Raw genomic sequence first — 24,928 nt, forward strand, 5'->3', positions numbered from 1 at the left:
GCTAATCCGTACACACTTTTGACAGTACTAAAAGGGGAATATATATGGTTTACAGTGATTGCTCTTAAGGATGCCTTTTTCTGCATACCCTTAGAGGAAAATAGTCAAGTAATATTTGCTTTTGAATGGGAAAGTCCCATCTCAGGATGCAAAGTTCAATTAACCTGGACTGTCCTACTGCAAGGATTTAAGAATAGTCCAACAATATTTGGAAATCAACCAGTAAAATAATTAGAACAATGGAAGAAAGATAACACTGGAGGAGCAGTTTTACAGTATGTGAACAACATTCTGCTGGCAGCAGAGACCCAGGAACAATGCCTACAAATGGCCATAAGTCTGTTGAACTTTCTGGGACAGAATGGTTACAGTGTAACTATAAGAAAAGCTCAAACAGGAAAGACAACAGTGAACTATTTGGGCTTCAAGATCACTCAAGGGCAGAGAATTCTTGTCCTTGACAGAAAGGAAGCAATCTGCCAAACTCCAGAACCTCAGAATATCCAAGAATTACGAAGCTTTCTAGGAGTGGTGCCGGTTGTGGATATTAAATTATGGAATTTTAGTGAAGCCCCTCTATGAAGCCCTAAAAGAAACAAAGGAAGGACAATTCATGTGGACTCCTGAGTGCCAAACTGCCTTATGAGAACTGAAAAGGGCATTAATGACAGCACATTCATTAGGGCTTTCTGATTTAACCAAGCTCTTTGAACTGTTTGCACAGGAGAGACAACATTTAGCCCTGAGGGTCCTGATGCACAAGTTGGGAACCTGGAGGAGACCTGTGGGCTGTTGTCTTGGTTTAAAAGACAGATGTCTGCCAAGGAAGATACAAACCTTCCTGGAATGGAAAGAAGACCTTTCCCTCCAAATTATTGTAATTTCAAAGTTACAGAGCTTTCAAGCAAAATATGTAGAAAAAATAAATAACAGTTCTTTACTGAAAAATATATATAACAGAAATGAACAAACAACAACAACACAATAACAGAAGTTTCCCACCTCCTAAATACTATTTCCGCCCTTTGGCGTAGTTATGATCACAACTGGCAGGGGGCGCTCGTGGTCCTGCTGAGGCAAAGGGTGCAGTGACTCACTTGCAGCCAGGATAGGGCACTCCAATGTGATCTTGGAACCTCCCTGGAGGTGATGGCGGCCTTGGATGAGAGGTAGGAAGGGGGCGATTCCCTTGAACACTCATGCGAGCAGCGCCAGTCTCTCGGCACCGGCAATTGCCAAAGTCTCAGTCGGGGGGGGCAGCTGGGACCCTCTCTCTCATAAACAGTGGGCACAGGCAGGCAGCAGGGGAACTCTGCAGCAGTGCTGACCTGCTGCGCAGGAAAGTCCGTAACGAAACTGCAAGACACTCAGTGGCACCATATGACTGTCCCTGCTCCCAGCACATTTTCTGTGCTGCCCACACCCAGCTAAAAACTATCAAACCCTCATTCCCCTTCTGTCCCCCAAACGATTGCAGTCCCACAGCAGTTATTTCTCCAAACAACTGGACAAGGTGAGACAAGTATGGCCAGGATGCTACCATCCTACTGATCCAAGAGGTCAGGAAGCTCATGACAGGAGAGCACATAACTGGTTTTGTCCCTCACATGATGATATCTATATTAGAACAAAAAGGGGAGCATTTGCTATCCCCCAGCAGCATGCTCAAATACCAAGTTGTGCTTCTGAAAAAGGATGACGTGAAAATAAAGACAACAGCAACCACAAATCCAACCATGTTTCTCGATCAAAACAGTGCATGCGGGAGTCCTTACATGTGATTGTCTCCATCTGTGGTGGTTTTAATTTGAAACTGGGTGGAAACACTAATTTTTGTGTAGTGGTTTTAGTTTGTTAATTTTAGATTTTTTTAATTTTGAGGTTTTCTAATCAATGTGCTGATGAGTGTGGTGGGTTTTAGTGTTGGTTAATTACTAAGGTACTTATTTCCTGCTGTGAGATAGGATTAGGAGAAAGGCAAAGTAGGTTTAAAACTTTAAAAGGGTATAAAGAAAATTTTATTAAAAGTAATTTAAAAAAATTAGTAAGAATTAAGACAAATTTTTTAGAATACTTTTCCTCCTCCCACAACTTTTTCATTGATAATGTAAAGAAATTAAATTTAAAATTTCTAGTCAGTTTATTACTTCTAAAATAGTTTTTTTTTTTAAATTTACTTAGGGAGAGAAGTTACTCTTGTTAAGGTTATGGAGATTTTTCTGTAAGAGGAAAGAAAATAGTTTTCTTGTGGTTCTTAATTTTGTTATGAATAATAGTTGCTTGAGGAATCCTGTTGTTCTGAAGTTTTTTTCATCTCCACAAGCCTTCCCACAGTTTGTTGATGGGTTATGTTGATTTATGGGGTATTGTTTTAAAGATAAGTTGTTCAAAGGTAAAAGTTCTTATTATTTATTTCTAAAATTATTTTTATTCTTGGGAACAGAGATATTTTTCTTTTTTTCTTGGAAGTATAGGATTTTTTTTCTCTGTTTAAACTTTTCATGGGATTACAGTTATTTTAATATTTGTTTATTTTAGTATGGAGGTTTTTGTTCGATATCAATTTGAATACTTTTATTTCCTTATATTTTCATGTGTTATAGGAAAAAAGAGTCCTTTTTCCATAGTTTACAAGAGAACTTCAGTTTTAAAATTAAGGTATCTTCTCCTTTTTTTATTTGGGGACTTAACTTCTTCCTCACTGATCTTGATGTATTCATGTTGGTTTTTTATATGTTTGAATTTTGTTCTTTTCTCTCACTCGAGGGAGGATTGCAGTATTGAAAGGGTTAACATCTTGCCTAGAGTCTACTTGATTTGCTGTTAACGTGGTGGGGAGCTGCAGCTGGGTTGTGTTAGGATCAGTTTCATGGTTGGTCTTTGTGGGTTCTCTGCTTGCTTTTTTACCTCTGTCGGGGTCAGGATTGAAGGCTCTTGAGAGGATAGTTCATGTTCAGATTCAGGTGTTTATTGTTTCTTATCAATGTTACAGCCTCACAGACGTGAGTTCTGCAGTCTTTCATTAGCAAGGCACAAAATGGCTAACTATCTCTTGTTACAAGGTCTTTTAAGGCTAAACTATCCAATTAAGAAATGACACCTAAATTATTTTCCCTTTTAACCCAATAACTGATCACTGGAAGCCCGCAATGCAGACTTTTCTGTCCAATTACAAAATACCACCCAAACCCATGAAGAAGAAGGAAGAAGAAGGTAAAGAAGAACAACCTGTCTCTGCCCTAAAACATCCATCTTGCTTAATATATATTTCTATATTCTAAACCCCAAACTCTAAGTTTTCTACCCTATGATATTACAGACTTGTAACCAACTACACACCCATAATTCCAGTGCTATTAATCAATTTTGGAAGCCTTCTCCACAGCCTCAGGTCACATACTGTGTTCTCTTGTGGGTCTGTGCCTTTCAGCAGAGAAAGTTTAAAATTCTCAGCATCCAGGGCTCCAACATCTCCCCCTCTTGTCTGAACCATGAACACTGCATTGACAACTTTGTCAACCATCTGTCGGACACACATTTGACCGAAGACCATGTTTCGCTTAAGCTATCATCTAACAAAAATTTTACAACATTACTGATTCCCACACCCATGAAGAAACCCAAAGTCCACAATCTACTGTGGGCAAAACACAAGGGTTGGAATCTCTGTGCAGTCCACATCTGTGTGTCTTCTTCTCTGCTTGTGGAGTGGTCAGTGTTTTCTTGCACTTGATAGAGATTCACATTCTTCACTGAAATCCACCTGGACTTTGCACCTGCTAAAACACAAACAAACCCATATCCCTGCAGGAGGATTTTCTCAAAATCCTGGAAGTGAAGAATGGGCCCTGATGTGAAAATAAAACATTGATCAGTTCTGTTTTGCAAAACTGCATAGAGAAATGTAAGATAACAGTAATTAAGAATCATTCAGATAATACACATAATCAATAACACATGCGAAATCATAACATTACCAAGCACTACAATTCTGAACTGTCATCCCAGAGTCTTCAGCAGCTGATAAACCTCAAAACAGCAGAGAATTGGAGATCATGTCTGGATTCATGTTTCTCCAAATTCCCTTTGAAAGTAGGTTCAGTTGTCACATATGGTCAAATTGCCAAGCCAAAAGGACTTGAATACTTTTTGATGCAGAAAACATCTGGGTTTATTATCAATCATCCTATCCAAGTAGAGCTAGAGCTTGGCCAGAGCCCGAACTTTAATCAGTGGGTATCACCTACATTTTAAAACAAAACTCTTAAAAATAGCAGTTATGAGTAAAAAACCTTAGGGTTAAATCCAATCAAACCATCAAGTAATTGAATCCCTCCGAAGTTTCCTTCAGGACAGAGATTCTTCAAACACAGCAAACCTCTTCTTCAAAGATCTGAAAGTGGTCACAGGCAGGATTGTGCACCTGGATCTGGACACTGAGAATGTGAAGGTGGAGAAAATGCAGCTGAATGAGAGCTGATTACCTAGTATGAAACTGAACCCCCCAAAAAAAAAGTTAATGTTACGGCTGGACTCTCTGCTGGAGTACTTCTGTAATAATAACTGAAGAAAGTCATGAGACTAGCAGTCTGGATAAAGAAAACATTTGAGTAGTTAGGAAACAAAAAGCAGGATCCTGAAGAGACACGTCTTGTAGGTGATCACACAAAGATAGTAAAACACATGAAAGATGGCTGTAAATACTACAATCCATTAATAATAATTCTTATCACAAAAATCAGAGAATTCACATTATATAATCAATTTATTAACAAGAAGTGTTTGAGGAAGTTAAGACAACACTTTTTTAAGCATTCATGTAATATTAACAACAATCACTATTTATCAGTATTACCTATAGAAAACAGAAATAACAAAGGTTACAAACTCACTACCAGCAATCCCCAAAACTCTGAATCATTGGAGAATCAGCTGATGACCCTGCAGAGAGAATCTGATTGACGTTTCACAGAGACATTTTGGGTACTTAAATCATTACTAATACTTGTATCTTTACATGGTGGTTTCCCTCCCTGGGAAGCATTTTTCACGGTAAAAGATTTCCATCTTTGTCATATTTGGAATAACACTGATTTGCATTGTGTTCCCCTTTTCTGCATCTTGGGCAATAACTCAGTGCTGCTGCATTTTATGTGGAGTTGCCCTGTTGAAAAAATGGAGAGTTCTTGAAAGTCTTTCGTCCTGCGCTTGAAGGAGTTTCCTGACCTGTTCTCCCCAAATGCCTGCTTGAATTGCTGTGATGTGCTGAGGTGTGCCCACCTTACTGCATGCCTCTCTCATTTCAGTCATGGTTGGTTGACCAGGCATGGCACTAATTATACATTTGCACTCTGCATTGGCATTTGCAAAAGTGAGGCTTCAAAGCAGATGTGGCTTCACTGCTTCATCATTTACTTGTCTGTCAACTGCTTGCGTGAGACGATCAATGAATGAAGTGAAGGGCTCAGAAAGACCTTGCTTTATTTCTGTGTAAATGCCTTCTGGAGTTCCAACTGGTGGAATTTGCAGAATTGCCTTTCGTGCTGCCTCTTTGATGTCTGCAATCATGTCTCAAGGCAACTCTGCTGACTGATCTTCAGGTTTGTCATGGGGTTCATCTCCTGCTAATTGAGCCAGTGTGAGAGCTGCATGCGGCCCTCCCGCATAACCATTTCTCAGTTGAGTGAGGGCTCTCCGCCATCTTGCATCCCACAGCAGGAGTTGTGAATCTGTAAAAATTGTTGAGGCAATGTACCTACAGTCAAAAGGCACCAAGTCATAATTGTTGAATGTGCCTCTCAAAAGCTGTTTGAAATATGGGGATCTGAGACCATTATTTTTCATGGCTTCCATTAAACTTTTCATGATGTCATGATCCAGAGGTTCCCATCTAGGATTTTTATTTCATCTCCCATATCTCACCGGCAATGCGATGCTATCTGTGTCTGCTATATCAAAGTCTCTTTCTTTCAGTGCTTTCTTCCTGATGTCTGCCCAGTTTGTTGAATCGGACATGTCTCTTGAGACATTTCTGTTAAATGGAGCCAAATCCATGCCCGTATCCTGTGGATTTGCAGTCTGCCAGGATGCACCTTCTTCTGGCCTGAAGGTTGCATGCATCCCATGCACCCCTCCCCCTCTTGTTTGAGGCATGGGGAGGAACATCTGTGGTTGTGCACACAGGGGAAATGAGAGTGCAATGGCTGAACCCGCCACTGGTGGCACTGTAGATGGCATCGAAGTGGACATGTAGGGAGTATTTACAGAAGATGCAGAAAGGGTGTTGGCATCTTGCCCTGGAAAGGCAGTTTGAGGAAAGTGTACACTACGTCATGGTAGGAATTCCTGAGCGCATTCCCTGAGTTGGAAGAAGAGCTGCCGTAGAAAGTCTTTTGAAAATGGGAAAACATGGGTGAATCATGGAGCTGGACTGTTGCCCTGGAAACCAAGCTCTTGGGGCAGGCAGGTGAGGTGCTGGAGCTCTGCCTGTTGTGGGTCAAAAGTAGGGTGGGATCTGTGATGGCATAGGAATGCCTTGTCCGGCTGTGATGGTTATAATATTTTTGCCACTGATATCTTGAACTGATATCTTGGTGGGTATTGTGCTCCTAAATCACCCATGGGTTAAGATATGTTCTCCTGACCAGTCTTTGGAATATGTGCTGCAGCTGCTGTGTCTTGTTCCAGCACTCCCCATTTACCTGGGAATATATTCATTGTATTCTGTTCATCTGAAAAGGAAACTGGAAAAGATGCTTTATAATGTGGTTGAGCTGGCTGCGGTGGTGCTGTTGATCCACTTGGTGGCGCTGTTGCTGCAGGAGTTGATCGCGAGGATCCCAATCCAGGTCCAGGGTCCTCTCCATGGATTGCAGCTGCTGCAGTTGCCGCCGGTGCCGCTGAGCCCTGTGGTCGGGCTGCAGCAGGCACTGCTGCCTCTGTGACCATGGGCAGTGCTGAGTCCAGGGGTACACCTGTAGTTGTGGGTCCCGGCAGCCCGCGTGGTGCGGCTGGGGCTTGGATTTCGGAAGGGGGGGGGGGGGGGCTGGGTTGACTCAGAGCCTGCGCAGTTTGGAGGGGAGGGGCTGCCCTTGATAGTGGAGTGAGGTCGGACCGACTCGATCTGGGTTCCTCTCACTGTACCGTGGGTTTGTGATAAATTAGAAAAGACTCTTTGTTCATCAAGACAAAAAGGGGAGGCCTTGTGTAGATAACAGAAAACCAAAGGGGAAGCCTTGTGTAAATAACAGGAAACCAAAGGAGAAGCCTTGTGTAGATAACCGGACTTGAGCTTAGGCGCATATAACATATAACCTTATATGGAAAAGACCATTACAGGGCCGTGGACTTCCACCGAGGAAGAAGAGAGGAGCCTTCCTCAAACGACCACCAGAGAGTAAAAGAAGACCCCCTAGCAACAGAGGGCGCAAGCGCAGAGTACACCCAGAGATACCGCTGACACGAAAGAAAAAGAGAGTATAAAAAGACTGTGGGAAGGGGGAAACGGTGTGAGCCGTTGGCAGAGCGGGGACTCCCCGGCTGCACCCAGCGCTGTTTGCTTGCCATTGCTTGCTGTAACCAATAAGTTTCTGATTGACTCTCGAAAGGCTGAACAAATTATTCGCCTCAATTTATAACAGGTTGAGTCTCTGAAGCGAGAGGGGATGGAACAAAGCTGACGTCAGCCCGCCCCGACACTGCCCCTGTAACAAGGCTGACGTCGGTTGGGGCAGGGCCCGCCCCTGCCGATCGGGGGGGGTGCTGGAAAGACGCTTCCGACGTCATTTTCGGGCCATGGGCAGGGGCAGGAGCTGTGGGTGGACCGCCAAGTGGCAGAGGCGTTGCCACCGAAGCTCCGGAGGCTGGCTCAGCCGCTTGGAACGTCCCCCAAGGTGGGGAGAGGGGTGGAGAAAGCGGCGGCTTCCTGAACCCCCCCCCTCCCTGCTCCTGTCTCCTAGACATGCGCAGTTGTAAAGAATTTGAAAAATGCCATGTCTGCTTCGTCTGCCTCCCCCACCAGCAATTTCATCTTTGGAAATGCCCCTGGGTCCCTCCCGGACTGTGCCTGGGCAGCCTCAACCCGACCACCCAGTTCCCCCGGCCCAGGGCACGACCTCCCGCCTGCATTCACGCGGTTAACACCTTCCTCTTGTGATTTGGGGGGAAGGGTGGCTTCCCTCGGGGATGGGGGGGCGAACGTGGGGGATCACGAGCGTGGCGGAGAGTTTCTGCCCCTTCAGCAGGAGGGGCCGCGGGCCCCAGCCCTTCTGCTTGTGAAGAAAAGCCCTGCAGTCTCTGAGGCTCAGCAGGAGGTTTTTTGCATTTTTCCTCATGCATGACTTCAAACAAAATCTTGCAAGTTGATAAGAGGGCTGCCACCCTTTGATCTTTCCTCGTTGCAGCATTATACAATTTCATATTAGGATCTTCCCATAGATATGGGTCAAATAAATCCTTAAAATAAACATTTGGGAATACCTCCTGTGGCAGCACATTTCTCTCTCTCTCAGGGTTTTTCATAAAGGTGCACAGAGAGAAAGAAAGAGAAAGCAATTTCTATTTCTGCTCCTTGCTTTTCTCATGCTTGGAGAATTGTTTACCTGGGGTGATTGCTTGACTGGATTCTGCTGAGAATTGTTTGAGTCTGGTGGCCAATCGGATCTACCTGTGTCTGGACTCTGGCGAACAGGGTCACGAGTTGTGAGTAGTTAGATATGATAGTTAGAGAAAGTAGCATGTAGTTTTAGCATCCTCCTTTATATAGTATATTAATGTATTATAGCATAGTTATAATAAAGAAATCATTCAGCCTTCTGAACTGAGTTGGACATCATCATTCCTTCCCATTGGGTTCACCTGCATTTTTCAATAAGTTCCCTCTCCCTGAGGACCTGATGGTAAGATTTTAATAGTTGTGGTCAGCCCTTCTCCGGCCAAGGTTCCGTAGATTTTCTTGGTTTTTTGTTTGGAAGTTGTTGGGGCCCGGCCCGGCTAGAACAGGGCCGATGGGGGGACCAGCGGGTGGCCCGGGGATGGGGAAAGGGGCTCGGCCCACAGCAGGGCCGGCCGGTCTGGCCTGGTCCAGATGGGGACCGGGGCCAGGGTTTGTTACCTCCTCGCCGACTGGGAAAAAAAAATAAGAGGAGGTTCCTGTGTTTTTTCATCTTTAACAAGTGTATTTCACAGAGGTGTGTCCAGCTTCTCAGTGGTTCAATAGACTGTTAGTTATACAAAAAGTTTTGTATTACTTTCCTAAATTTTCCTCCCATTCCAAACCACAACACCATCAAACAGGTATATTCCAGCAGAAGTGATTTGTGGGATGAACCAATACAGACTCTTGATTTAGAATTATTTACAGATGGCAGCAGTTTCATAAAAGATGGAAGACAGATGGCAGGATACACAGTGGTGACTGCTACTGAGATATTAGAAGTTTGATCATTACCAGTTAACACATCAGCCCAAAAAGCAGAGATAATAGCACTAAAACAAGTATTGAACTTGGCAGTGGGCAAAAGAGTAAATATTTGGACTGATTCTAGGTATGCATTTGGTGTGATTCATGCCCATGGAGCTATATGGAAGGAAAAATGCCTGCTATAAGCTCAAGGATAATCTATTAAACACAAAGAAGAAATTGTATAACTTTTGGAAGAAATTCAAAAACCAAAGGACGTGGCAGTGATGCATTGCAAAACACATCAATCTGGAAAAACTAATGTTATAGAGGGATACCGATTGGCAGACAAAGCAGCTCGAGGAGTAGATGAAAAAGACATCCTGGCGTTAGTGCCACAAAACCAAATTGACATATCTGAATTTAAGCCTAATTATGACGGTGAGGATCAATGCTTAGAAAATATATTTGTTATGGATCAAACGGGAGCTTCAGACAAGCCCTGCCTTAGCTTCAGATTTTTGGCAGCAACTTAAATTTACGTAGCCCAGACCTAAAATTGCTCCAGCCTGCAAGTTCTTAGGAATGACAGATCAGGTCTATTATAAAATGAGTTATTTATTTGTGAAAAATGCCAATTACTTGTTTAAAAATTTTAAAAGTTTAATAGTAATAAAATAGTTATAAAAAACAGTAATAAAAATTAGAGCAATAAGAATTTGGACAATCAGAGTTAGGACAATAAAGGACAATAAAAAGCAAAGAATTATGGATGTCTGGATGCTTTCCTCAAGAAAAGCATGTCCGCTAACAAAGGATTAACCCTTAAAAGCCATAGCCTGTTGCATATTCATATATCTCATACGTGATGCAAATATTCCTTTCAAACTAGGAATTATTCTGTTTTTTGTCAACTCCCCCCTTCATCTTGTAAATCAATCCTTTTGGCTCCGGGGTGTCTGGAAGGAGTCTATACAGTCCGATAAAGAGGCAATAAATCTTGTCTTGAGATTTTTTTTGTTTTCTTGTTGCTGTTATCTCTGTGTGAAAAATTTATTGGTTATCTTATCCATTCCTTGTGCTGGTCACAAAAAGGTATCTTACATCACATAGCTTCTATTTTAATATTATGCTATAGCCTAAAACTTTATTTACCACACTACTTTAAAAATATTAATACAACATTACTAAAAATGGATTAATACAATATTGCTTTCAAACATAACATATATAGTATTCATTTTAATATCTGCGAAGAGCCAATCATATAATATGCATTTTTCACATATTGAATAGACAGGAGATAACAGACAAAAGGCCTTAAACGGTTACTTACTACACAGTATAAACCAGAAAGAACTACTAGTAGATTACATAAAACAGTGCACACTATCAAGGTATCTATATTAAAGCTAGCAAAGAAATAGTATAGATTAGGAGCCAATGTAACTTACCACTAAATTGACAATAGCGTACACAGAGTCCTTTCCCTCAACTCCAAGGAGAGTAACCACAAAGTAGGCATCCCAACTCTGGGGAGAAATCTCCACACATTTCCAGGGAACATGCAGAAGATTTTTGCTTTGTGAAAGTTTGGCGTAGCTTTTACAGTTTGTAAAGTGAAGTATCTTTCCAGATCTCACTTCCACAGCAGGATGTCTATTGTCAGCTGAAAGAATGACTCCCATGTTGCCAAAATAACTCACTACAAAACAAGTGGTCCTGAATGAGTTATTTCACCAATTAGCAAGCTCATGTGTGGGGCAAGATACCCTGAGTTATTTCACCAGCTAACAAGCAACAAATAAGCTCTTCTGGGGCAAATGCCCTTCTACAATATTAAAAGCCACTAAGAATCAGGAGGGATGGTGGGTAACAGACAGCCAACAGGTTATAGTTCTGCCTCCTGTAATGAGAAAAATAATGGAAAAAGAACATAACAAAACCCACTGGGGAATTGAGTCCATGATATCTAGTCTCCAAAACTCTGTATTTAGTGTGGGAATGACTAAAATAGCAAAATCAATAGTAAAATGTGCAATTTATTTAAAAAACAATCTCATAAATAGGAAAAGGCCACCTCCTGGAACAGTTAAACAGGGAAATTCACCTGGAGATTATTGGCAAATAGATTTCTCTGAATTACCCAGACAAAACATGTATAGGTAGATACCTTTTCCAGATGGCTAGAGGCTTTTCCCTGTCTCACCAATAAAGCTAGGGAAGTGGTAAAAATTAATGCCTAGAGAAACTATACCAAGATTTGGAGTGCCACTTGAGATGTCTTCAGATAGAGGCCCACATTTTATAGCAGATGTGGTATAACAGCTGAGCAAAACCCTGGGTATAAAATAGGACTTACGCACTCCTTGGTGACCACAGTCAAGTGGGAAAGTGGAAAGGATGAATCAGACTTTGAAGTGACAAATTGGTAAAATGGGCCAAGAAACCTCTTTAAAATGGCCACAGGCCTCTAGCTTTTTTGTGAGTCAGAATTCAGCCAAGGTCAAAAACTAAAGTCTGTATGAATTACTGTATGGATGGCCATATCAAACACAATCAGTTCCAGGAGAAATACATTCAAATGGAGAAACAGATTTAAATCTATACTGGATTTCTTTAGGAAAAACTTTTGCTGGACTCCATCAATTTATAACCCTCTTGGGACCAGTTGCTTTGAATGCACTCATTTATCTATATCAACCTGGGGATTCTGTATATGTAAACACCTGGAACTCTGAACCCTTGAAGGAAACGTGGAAAGGACCTTTCCAAGTCCTCCTGGTAACCTACACTGTACTTAAGGTGGAAGGAATTGAACCCTGAATTCATCTCACACAGGTAAAATCAGCAACCACACATTAAACACAGCAGAAACAAGACTGACTAAAACTGGGAATTTGGGGTTTTTTACATAAATCCTATTGTTTTAGGTATAGAATATTATTTTCTAGGGGGATACTATTTAATGTATCTAGATGAAGATGATGAATAAATGCATATTTATAATAATAATAGAATTTATGTTAACCTCTGGGAAGGGGAATAAGGCCTTAAAGTTAGTGCAAGACTTTGGCAGATTACAGTGTAGCCTATATAACAGCTTGTTTGCCAACACCAACCTCTGCAGAAAATCTAGTTCTGTAGGGAGCTTTAGTCAGCAATTTGACAAAAGTTTGGGAACATATGTGGGAAGGAAATAGTACCCATGCCAACTGGACAGGGATGGAAGGAGAATATTCCTTACAATGGACACGTAAGAACAATACTGTTGAGGATTGTAATATCTCAAAACCAGATCTGGAAGTAACCTCAGGAAATATTTATCATCCAACAGATTGCACTAATACCCCTTGGGGAGGTCAAATACCAGAAATATGGAATAGCCCTCAAACAGGACAATGGGAACATAGCCAGCCAGTTCAGTGGTGTCTAGATTGGGAAGGGAGTCCAGGCCTCCCAGAGGACCCCTTACAGGTCAGTATAAAATATCCTGATTTAATAAGGTCAAGGCAAAAGGATCCAAGGACAGAGGAAAAATGGAATTGCACTCAAATATGCACTTGTACTAGTAGGAATCCTGAGGTACAGCAGCTCATGACTGTCCCAGGATCTAAGATTGGGATGTGTTTGTAGAAATTATTTTCCCTGCCTAGTCCCTCCTTTCAAACAAGTACATTAGTTAAAAAAGCAAAGTGAGGCATATGAAAGCTTGAGGGGAAGACAAGCTTCACAAGCCTCAAAGGGGGGCAAAGTTGCCAGATGAAAAATCATCTGCACCTGGTGAGCTACCACAATGCTTATTCTTCCAAAACCATTGGTCTATGGAACTGCACAGTGCCCATTCTGTAAGAAGGACAACTGGAAAGCAACCAGCCCTGTTATGCCAACTTTTACCAGTTCACGGAGCAGTCAGGTATGACTTTGAGGTCACTGACCACCAGAGACCACCAAAGTGACCCCCCAAAGACAGAAGAATGCATGCATTAAGGGGAGGGAACATATGTTAATGATTTTGGGGAAATGATTACTATATGTATGTTAATTCTGGGAAAATCAATTATATATATGCAAAATACTGTATATAAACAGGTGCTTTTCTGTATTCAGCATGCACAATATTTTGGAGGAGATATCCCCTCATGCATCTGGCTGAATAAAGATTGTCTGCTTTTTAGTACTACATGGGTGTCAAGGTTTTGTTTTTTTTTTTTTACCAATTTTTGGTAACAATTCCAGGGAACACCCCCTCATTGGTCTCCACAAAATGTTTCCCAGACCGCAGTTTGAACTTCCCTGGAAAGCAGACTGCTGTCTTTTCAGACACTTAGCTTGAACTCCTCTACAAGTGAGAGGTGAATAGGCTCACTTAGGTTTGCATGCCAGGGCTATGGATATCAAGAAAGACCTCAGTGTTATGATGATCAGCAGACTGCAAAACCATTAGCCATACTGGACTCTCCCAAGCCTCCACAGTTCTTACAAATGTTACCTTGTTACTTCATTCTCTCCTGTCTTTTTTGTTCTCAATACATGTCCTGCCCAGTTTGAGAAGAAACATGATGAAATGCCCTAGTTCCAATGTTAAATAATTTATTCTTCTACTCTAAAATATGTTGAAGAAACTGAAGAATTGTGTCCCTCAACTTTTCAATGTCACATTTGACAACAGTAAAATCCAACATTCCTATGTATGGGGTATCTTCCTAAGCACTAGATGTTTTAAGCACCTTATAGTTCCAGGCCGAAACCCTTCTTAGCTTAAACATAGTCAATAACTTGCCTACAAAGTAAAATACTCCATTTTAAATATTACCTGTGGAGACCCTGAGAGGCATTCCCTGGGTTAGAGAGACACAAGAACCTTCCCTCAAAAGCTGTTAAGATCCCATTGGCTCCTTCCCTTGTTCCTATGTCCCTCAGCCACTCCTTCCCTATTTCCATTGGCTCTCATCTTTGTACTGCCCCAATACCACTGTTCAGCCCGGACCTCTCAAGACACAGAAACCTGGACTCTCCCCATGAGTCTGGCCCTTGGACCCTGAACATCTTACCGCACGGCTGAATTAAACATCTGTGGATATTATGCAAAGGCCCTTTTTTGCTTCCTTACCCTGGATTTTACTAGCAGCAATTCCGGCTTCAACAATTACCAGGTAGTAAGACCAGAATATGTTGACTTTATTATGTATTATTCTTATGTGACACTATCTTGGGGTGATTTTATGATGGTACTTTATTCCCTGATCATCTGCTTTATGCCCAGAAATGTCTGCGGTATCTTTAAAATTAACCAGGGGGCAGGGCTGGAGCCTGGTAACTCCGGGTGTGGGCTCCTTTCAGTCTCTCTCTTCGGTGTGCTCCGGACAGGGTGGACCGGGGATGCTGCACTGTTTGTTTTGTCGGATTGGTTTTTTGCTAGCTTGAAGCCAGAAGTTTTTTTTCCCATCCTTTCCCCTAGCCTGGAGGCTGCACCGGGAATCCTCTCGGCAGCTTTTTGGGTTTTTTTTTCCCCTTGAACTATTTTCAGCTTGGCTTGTTTTTCTTTTCAGCCCTTCCAGGGAGGTGGCAGGGGAGCATCCCGAACCCAAGACCTCAGAGGAGCTGAACCAAGATGAGAAAGGACATTAAAATCCACCAACTTCAACTGCTGCAAGGAGAAGACCCACGCCAGAAATCCAACAGTTTCCCAGATGCTGCATGGACTCTTTGCTCCCCGCTTCCCAGGGACAAAGAAGGGCAGCTGCCATTTTTGCCTCTCGGCCACGCGGCAAGATGGGGGTAGGGTGTAAGGTTCAATTTTTTTTTTTTTTTTTTTTCTGTGCTTTGAAGGTATCTTGCTTTGTTAATAAACAGTTTTTCTTTTTTTCACATCCATCCCCTGATATCCATTTCTCTCATTGGCAGAAGAAAAGGGAGTTATTGAAGCCCTTTCTCCTTAGAGGAAACGCTCATTCTAGGGTGTTTCCTCCTGAAATTTGTCTCCAAACCAAGACAGGCAGAAATAGTAAAAATTGTAGTTTAAAGTAAAAGTTCCAAATTATTCTTTAAATGCTTTAACCAAATATCCAGGCTTTTTCTGAAAAATTCTAAATAAAATCTTTATCTGTGCTTAGAAGTTCATGCAAATTTATTCAAAATGTACTCTCTTCATCTTTTGCTATAGCAGATTGGAAGCTGCTAAAACAAATACAAGATCAGGCCAAGACATCCATATGCACCAGTAATTTCTCTTTTCAATTAAGTATTGTACATTTTCTGTAGCAATAAGAACAAAGGGAAAAGAGACTACAATCTCATAGGCACAGCATTATTAGATTACATGTTCCCCATTAGAAAGGAATGGTCTTTATTACTTCTTCCCATTGTATATCAGAAAGAAACATCATTATATGCAAAGAAATTACTTGTTGGGAGTCACATGAAAAGAAAAATAGCTTGCACATTCAAGAATAAGCACTATCAAAAAGAAACAAATGGCATTCTCAGATGACAAAGATAACCAAGGTCTCTGATTACAACCACTGCAAGTTCTCTCATCTCACCAGTCATGCCAATAAAAGCATTAAGGGGTTTCAATAATCATTCCTAAAAAAGAAAACTATAAGTTCTTGCCAGAATTCAATTATTTTTCTATAAACAAACTATTAAATAGTTTCAAAAAAGCTGATACATTATAGTGATGTGAAAAACAGAGTTCACTCTTTAGAATTTTTTAAAGTTTAATATAGGATAAAAGAAGGACAAATATCCGGTGCTGGAGTGCTTTTGGCAAACAGCCAAAGAGCACACAGGTAGCTTAAAACCATGTTCTCTATATATGGTTACATTGCTGGGGTTACATGCATATTCATTAGTTTATACATTATTCAAACATAATTTTGAGTTCTCGATGTTCCAGGAACCCTTTTGTTTTCAACCTCTGACTTGTCTGCATAACATTCTGTAGATTAGGTCTATATATTTTATTTCTTTCTGAGGTTCTATCCTGTTGTTTCACACTCCCTGATAATAAGTAGTCAATAAATCCTCTCTGGTGTTCTGGTTTCTGTTACTGTTATCACTTGGAGAGGCTGGTCCGCAGATGTGACAAACAGCATAATTGTTTTACACCATTCTCTGAGTTACATTACATAGTCTCTATTTTAACATTTTGCTAAAATCTATAATATAATATTTTTATCACACTACTATTTATATAATCTATATGGTGCATACATAAACTAACAGATTATACTATACCCAAAAACAGTTAAAAAGTAAGTGTAAATTGTACCATATCAAAAATACTTGTAACTTGTAATAGCATCATGCAAAAGCTAGTACATGAATGAGAAAGCCAATATTATATTGTCATTTACAACAGTGATATCAACTTATAAAGCTGTAGAAGGATGGATAATAATAAACATTTATAAATAAATCTCTTTTTCATGCAGATAATCACAGAATCATTTAGGTTCCCTAATGTCCAATCTAAATTTGTATCCTTCAAACTCTTCATAACTGGTTCTTATGGAAGCCATAAAAACAACTGTATAAGTGTCTTGATTTAAGACAATTTAAGGGGCAGACACTCCAAAATGAGTCACCGCCTCTTTAGTTTTAACCAATCCCAGTAGATATAAGTGAAAAATAACAGTTTGCTAAAATAAGGAAAATAGCAACAGGCAGGAAAAATAACAGTAATAATCACTAGTTACAAAATTGCCAAAATCTTGTGGACTCCTCAGGAACAAAGAGAAACTAAAAATGGCAGAGAAACTCCTCCCCCAAGAAGGCACCCTCCACACATGACTGCATGGCTTCACTCATATCTACTCATATTTCATTTCTCTTTATTGGTAGAAAGGGATTGGGTGAAACTAAGGGGAAGTAACTCATTTTATAGTGCACACCTCTTCAAATTGTCTTAGAACAAGACGATGTATTACCCTGGTATGTTAGGATAGGCAAGCAAAACTAAGTAACATGTATTGCATCATCAAAACTGTTTAGAATATAAAAAAAATAAAGAAGAATAAATTAGGTTACTAATTTGCATTTTTTGCTAAACATTAATATATCTACTGAGTCTGACATTGCTGTGTCTTGATATAACAGATTATATCCTATCCAAGCACTGTTTTGTCAGTTGCACAGAAAGTATAGATACAAAGCATCCACATGAATTTTTTCTTTCCAAGAAAGTATCTGTCGCTGTTGAGCAGGACGGGAACAGAGAACTCCAGATCAGAAGGCAAAGAAAAGAGCTCTGATTTATTTCAAATATACCGCTCTATATATAGAGGACATCGAGAAGACTAATTTCATTGGTCTTAGAGTAAAAACATGTCACACCATTGGTGTACAGTGAATGACGCACAGTGGCAGAGCATATCTATAAACAATGTGAATAACAAGATAGATCAGAGAATTATTTACATTCTTTCCCAACTGTTTCCCAGGCTCTTGCCTGGTTAGAAAACCTTTCTCTTTCTCTCTGACTGAGCTGAGAATATCCACATTTCCCCCTTTTTGTTTAAAGAAGGAGGCAGTGCCCGTCATCTTCCTGCGGGGCCCCTTGCAGGAAAGAGGACAAACACAGCTCTGAGGTTTATCAGTTGACAATCGAAACCCCCATCAAACATCAGCTCAGTTCAGTCAAAGAGATTTCCACTTATTCTTACATTATAACTTGCTATCAACTTAACTACTAATTTCAAGAAACCCATCACCAACTCCAAAGCATTGTTAGTCTGCGTGTTACACAGGCAGCCTAACTCGTCAACAGTCTGTTTCCGGAAACTAAACAAATGTTCACTCTCCGCTTGTGGAGGGACCAGCTGGCTGATGGTCGATGTCTTGGTCTTCGTCTGAAGATTGTGACGGGTGGTCAGCGCCATGGTCACTGTCTGAAGACCGTCTCCTGACCACCTTCTGTTTCTGCTGTCGCAGGTCAGGGCGCACACACTTCGCAGGTATCCATCGTACCCCGGTACCTGTGGAGACACATGCATACCCGCGGCCCCAAGTGATGAGGTCGCACGGGCCTTCCCACTTGTTTGTGGCAAGGTCCCGCACCCAGACCTTTGCTCGGGGCAAATGCGCCTCACCCGCTGGATGCAATGAAAGAAAATGATTCAGGATAACAGGAATCTCTGAATTTTTCGGCACTGTCAAATGGTTGATTGTATATAAAGCTTTCTCCAACCTACTGTGTGGGGTCTCTCCGGGCATTCCCCCTTTTTGTTTTTCCAGAACACGCTTTAGAGTACCATGAGCGCGTTCAAGGATGGCTTGACCAGTTGATGAATGTGGAATGCCAAACTTGTGAGAGATTCCCCACAAGCGTAAAAACTGACGCGTCTTCTGTGAGGCATAGGCAGGGCCATTGTCAGTCTTCACACTTGAAGGTATTCCCAAAACTGCAAAAGCCATTCTCCAATGGGCAATCACATCACGACCCTTCTCCCCGGTGTGAGCAGATGCCCACATGGCGGAGGAGAAGGTGTCAATAGACACGTGCACATACTTGAGTCGACCAAACTCGGCAATGTGAGTGACATCCGTTTGCCAAAGCTGCAAGGCCTTTAGGCCTCTGGGGTTCACCCCTGCCGGTAAAGGCGCAGCAAACCCATGACAGTCAGCACAAGAACTGACAATGTCACGAGCTTCGGTTGACGTCAGATCGAATTGCTTCTGCAGAGTATGTGCACTTCGATGAAAGAAATCATGTGATGCCTTGGCTTGCGCAGTTCTGTCAGGCTGAGGCGCCACCCATGCCGGGTTGGCTAACCTGTCAGCCCTGGCGTTACCCTCTGTGATAAAACCTGGTAAAGTGGTGTGACTCCGAATGTGCAGGATGTAGTACGGATGAACTCGGGCCTGAATTGCGCACCACAAAGCTCTCGACAATTGAAACAAAACTGCATTGTTGACCTCTTTCAGCAGTGAGCAGTCCAACTGCTGGGTTATGTCTGCAACATAAGCAGAGTCAGTGACCAAGTTCAAAGGCATCTGAGAGAATCTCTGAAACACCACTGCAACAGCTTTCAGTTCAACCAATTGAGCTGAACCAGACACGTGGCCTTCCAACACTTGCCATCCAGACTCATCCTTCCAGGTCACAATGGCCTTTCCCGTTTTCCCCGAACCGTCGGTAAAGACGGTGGGTCCCCGCACTGGCACTCGACTGTTTTTTGGTCTTAAGGACAGATTGGTTGTTTTCGCCAGTTGCAGTAATTTATGACTGGGCAGATGGTAAACAATTTGCCCTGGAAAATTTTTCAGCGCACTTTGCAAGGAAGCACTGTTAATGAAATACCATTCAAAAGTGTTCCGCTCCACTGGAAGAACGATCCTCGCGGGATCAGCTGCCATCAGCTGCAAACACCGATAACGGCATTTGATTATCAACTGGGCAAATAAATCAAGCAGCAAAGACGCCGTCTTTTTCAATTGATGGGGTAAAAAGACCCATTCCAAGATGTGCAAAGGATCAGGCCATTTGTCATTCCATTGGCCAATGACACCTGTGGGATGACTGTCTGGACAGGTAATGAAAACAGTGATATCAATGGAAGGGTCTACCCTATAAACTTGACGAGCAGACAAAGCCTGTTGGACCTCCTCCAACGCTTGTCGCGCTTCAGGAGTCAATTTCCGAGGTGAATTCAAATCTGGGTCCCCCTTTAAAAGGTTGAACAGAGGGGACATCCGCTCTGTGGTCAGTCCCAAATAGGGACGTAACCAATTGATGACCCCAAGCAATTTCTGAGCATCATTCAGGGTCGTGATAGACTTTGGGAGTTGCACCTCTTGATGCTGAATAGTTCGTTCAAGAATTTTGACTCCTAGGTACTTCCAAGGAGGATGGCTTTGAACCTTTTCCGGAGCCACTTGCAGTCCATATGAATGCAAGGCGGCGAACAACTGAGGCTTTACCTTCAGCAGTTCCTCCTGAGTGGGTGCCGCCACCAGGATGTCATCCATATAATGATAACAATACACGTCAGGGAACTACTCGCGGACTCCAGACAAGGCCTGAGCCACATACCATTGACAAATAGTCGGACTGTTCTTGCAGCCCTGTGGCAAAACTTTCCATTGATATCTCCGTACAGACTCAGCATTGTTGATGGCAGGCACGGTAAAGGCAAACTTTGGCCTGTCATCAGGATGCAACGGGATGGTAAAGAAACAATCCTTCAGATCAACAATTAAGATTTTCCATCCCGCGGGGAGCATGGTAGGTGAGGGCATACCAGGCTGCAATGCCCCCATACTCTCCATGACTGCATTAACCTTCCGGAGGTCCTGTAACAGCCTCCACTTCCCCGACTTTTTCTTAATAACAAAAACAGGAGTGTTCCAGGGACTGGTAGAAGGTTCAATGTGTCCCTGGCGAAGCTGATCTTGAACTAAATCATGAAGGGCGACTAACTTTTCATGTGGTAGGGGCCACTGGTTCTCCCAGACAGGTCTGGTCACCAGCCACCGTAAAGGCAGCATAGGATATTCTGCGCCCTTCTGCGCAGTGGCCCCTAGCAAAAACCCGTCCCGATCCGTACCCCCCAGGCTGCCAGCACATCCCGCCCCCAAAGAGTGATTGGAGCTGCAGTAACATAGGGCCGAACCTTAGCGGTCTGCCCTTCTGGATTTTTGATCAACACGGCCTGCCGACTCAGAAATGTCTGCGCCGCACCCCCCAACCCTTCAAGGGCTGCTCCCACAGAGTCCAAAGGCCACTTAGGAGGCCACACAGAAGAGGAGATGACTGTCACGTCGGCTCCGGTGTCGATCAAACCTTGCAGCTGAATCGAAGGCGGACTGGCACCCGGTAGAATCACGGAGCACGTCATTTGTGGACGGTCGGCAGAAATGACAGCAGACCAGAAGATCTGCAGTGGTCCAGTGGATCCAAAACCACCATTCCCGCGCGTCCGTTGATCTGCCCTGGGAACACATGACTGGAAAGGCACAAGTTGAGCAATGCGGGTCCCTGCCGGAATAACGACAGGGGGGGAGGGCGTGGAAACCATGGCAGAAATTTGGCCCGTAAAATCAGAATCAATGACACCCGGGTGCACAAAGATTCCCAAAAGGGTAGCACTAGATCATCCCACCAACAATGCACTCAATCCATGGCCTAAAGGCCCGAATGCATTCAGAGGAACCTTATGCACCTTACTAGAATTTAAGATGACTGCTGCTGCGGTGTGTACATCCACCCCGGCAGAACCACGGGTGCTGGCACTGAGTTGGCTGAGACACCCTGTACTGGTGCTGTGCCCTGGGGGACCACTTGTGTCAGCGCGCAGTTCCCCTGTGCACTCTTGCCCCCGTTTCCCGAGCCCGTCAAACACTTACCATTAGCATGGTAAGTGGACTTGCATTTGCTTGAGAAATGGCCTGGTTTCCCACACCTGGAACACAAAAGGTTAGAATCTGTCCGTTTCCCCACTTTTGCCCCCTGTACCTGCTTGCCCTTCTTTTTCCCCTTCTTGCGTCGACCAGTCCCAGAGGATGGCCTGCCTGCCTGCAAGGTCGCTGCCAAGACAGACATCTTATGGTCCACCGTACCAACTTTGGAACAAGCTTCGACCATGTCTGTCAACGATGGGTCACCTGGCAACGCATTTATAATTTTCCTGCAGTCTTCATTTGCATTCTCCCTTGCCAAAGTCTTGCACAAGACCTGCCTTAAATTTTCATCCTCGATATGCTTTTCCAAAGCAGCTGCAAGCCTTTCAACAAATGGCAAGAACAATTCCTTGGCTCCCTGTACTATTTTCACATATCGTTGCTTGGGAGCGGCCGTCTCCATAGTTTTCATCAATGCAGCAAAGCCCACCTTCTGGGCCTGCTCAAGGATGATGGGGTGCCAAGTAGCCTGAACATCAGGATTGGCAAAGGCATTCTGCCCCATGAGCGCATCCACCCCCACACAGTATCTAGGGTCTGTCTGAGGGTAATGCGCGTTCTCAATTGCAACCCTCTCAGCCAACCTCCTCCAGTTGTTCATAAAGACGTCAAACTGCACCGGTTGAAACAACACAGAGGCCAGATGTTTAATATCATAGGGAGCCCGCAGGTCAGTGTTTATCACTCTTAGAACCTGCATCAATGGAGCAGAGCCCAACCCATATTTTGCCACCTTATCCTGCAAATCCTGAACAACCTTCCAGGCCATCACCTCGTGCCTATCCTGCTGCCCTGAATTCGGGACTGCTTTGTGCACGGGAAGGACCTGAAGCTTAGATTGTGATGATGCCTCTTCGCCCTCATCGCTTTGTGCCACCTCCGGAGAGGCCAGAGGAACCAACTGACCAGTAGCTACGGTCTCTTCCCCCTGGAGCTGCGGGTTCAAGACCCACCCCCCCAGGCTTCCCCACCCGCTCTATCAGATCCCAGTCACCAGCCTCCAAAGCCCGTTGTCTGACCGCCTCCCAGAAGCGGCGGGGGTTTATCGGCCGCACAGACACTCGACAGGGGGGCAGCGTCCACAGCTCTCTCTGAGACGCCTGTTCCCCCCGGCGGTGCCGACGTTCCGACATTCGGTCACGCCCCCTCGGCGGAGTGGGGCAGGAGAGATCCTCACTGTCACTGCCAGCCCCCTGGGAGGGGGGCAAGCAGGACAGCCTGCGATCCGCACGGGCAGGCGGGCTGACGGGAGGCAGTGAGGCCGGCGAAGCGGCTGTTGACCGCAAGACAGAAGAACTGGACGCAGCTTCCGAGCCCGCAGCCCCCGAGAAGGAGGGGGCAGCCGCCGGTGGCGGGGCGGGGACCGGAGCCGCGACCGGCACCTCGGTGAATCGTCTAATCGCAGGCGGCAGCACGAAGGGATCAGCCAGAGCCCGCGACACTGCAGCTGGAGCGGCGGGCGAAACGAGGGACAGAGGCGATGCTGTCGCCGCCACAGCGGGCGGGGCAGCGGGCGAAGCGACGAGCCCCGCGGCCGATCGGGGTGGCGCCCTGGCAGATGGGGCGGGGGCTGATCCCTCCCCCGACACAGAAGTCCGTCCCCCAGAGGGCCGACCCGAAGACGTCATGGAGGTGCCACCCAGCACATGCTGCTGCCCGACTGACGCCGGCACCGCGAAAGAAATCAAGTCAGCCAGTGTATCCGGCGCGCCATGGGGCAGGCCAGGAGGCAACTGCGCTCGCCCCGTCGGCAGAACCGGGGCCCCCCAGGCGGCGGGGGGCGTGCCAGGGGGTGGGTCAAAGAGGCCATCCCCGATCTCGGCGATGCTTGGGGGCGGGACCCATACATCTGCGCAGGCGCCATAGTCAACAGAGGAGGAGCCGGGGGGCTGCACCCCCCGCTGCGTCACGTGCCGCGGGCTGCACCGCCCCTCCCCCCACCTGCAGTCCGGAAAGGGGGGTCAGCAATGGCTGAACCAACGGAGCCGTCTGCTCCAACCCCGGACGGGCTCCAGGCTGTCGCGGCGAAGGCGGGACAGCCCCCAACAAGCTCTGCAGTGTCGGATGTACTGAAACCGATGGTTGGGGCAAAGGCACCCCCGCCTCTGCCTGAAAGGTGGCCGAAGCCATCGGCACCGCGCCCACAGTAGAACGCGCTTGCGCAGTCGGCTGTGGCACAGACTGCTGCGCAATCAGTGGTCGATCTGTCGGCAAAGATCTCGGCTGAACGTAGTCACGGGGACGGGAATACTCGGGCTTAGCAGGAGTTCCCGGCGACATGTAAAGTCCGCGGGGCGTCCCATCGTCTCTCACAGACCCACTCTGCGCCGTGCCGGGCCTGGGCACCGCCCCGCCCGCCTGCCGCCCACTGATTCCCGAGACACCGCTGCATATCGAAACGGTATCTTCAGTTCCCGAGAACCCCCATTCAGAGTCACTGCTCCTGGGGGACTTACGAGGCAAGGCCGTATAAATGCATCCCCAGATCGCAAACAGAGCAGACGCTGTAGCGTCCCCCTTCCTCACTTTCTTCATGAGGCACCGGCCCAACTCATTCCAGACCTTACGATCAAAGGCGAAACTAAGGTCTGCAGGGAATCCATGGTCCCGAGCCCAACTCAGGAGCCTGATGAAGTCATCATCCGAGACCCGGATACCCAATTGTGGGGCCCAGCCTTGCCAAGCGGTCAAGACCATCCGTTCAGCTGTAGATGGCTGGTTCCCCATTGTTAGGAAACCGTCCCTTAGCAGACGTCCACTTCAAGAGACAGACAGTCCACTAGTTCAGGGAAAACCGTCCCACTCAGTTCTCGGCTTCTAAGAGCCGACCCGCGGTCCAGACAGGACCAAGCCTTCTCCGGAAGGCACACGGTTTCAGCGTTACCTCTCTCATGAGGCCAAAGGTGTCCGGCCAGAGCCTCCAGGCTACTGGCGTGGAGCTGCGCAGCAAAGCCCCCCCCGCAAGACGCTGTGGTTCGGGGCTTCGGCCGACGCTGCAATTCCACGAGGGGTCACCAGATGTCGCTGTCGAGCAGGACGGGAACAGAGAACTCCAGATCAGAAGGCAAAGAAAAGAGCTCTGATTTATTTCAAATATACCGCTCTATATATAGAGGACATCGA

General features: G+C 44.9%; 1 protein-coding gene across 1 annotated transcript; it reads right to left on the reverse strand.

The window, feature by feature from the left end:
* Window positions 1-18,012: 18,012 nt before the first annotated feature.
* LOC128822766 (uncharacterized) lies at window positions 18,013-24,532 on the reverse strand. Its single transcript, XM_054004575.1, is given in 5 exon segments — window positions 18,013-20,996; window positions 21,189-21,337; window positions 21,861-22,499; window positions 22,777-23,746; window positions 23,853-24,532. Coding segments are annotated over 5 exon segments (5,235 nt in total). The 3' UTR covers window positions 18,013-18,199.
* Between the last annotated feature and the right edge of the window lie 396 nt (window positions 24,533-24,928).

The sequence above is a fragment of the Vidua macroura genome, assembly GCF_024509145.1.
Source record: "Vidua macroura isolate BioBank_ID:100142 chromosome W unlocalized genomic scaffold, ASM2450914v1 whyW_random_scaffold_74, whole genome shotgun sequence".
Lineage (NCBI taxonomy): Eukaryota > Metazoa > Chordata > Aves > Passeriformes > Viduidae > Vidua > Vidua macroura.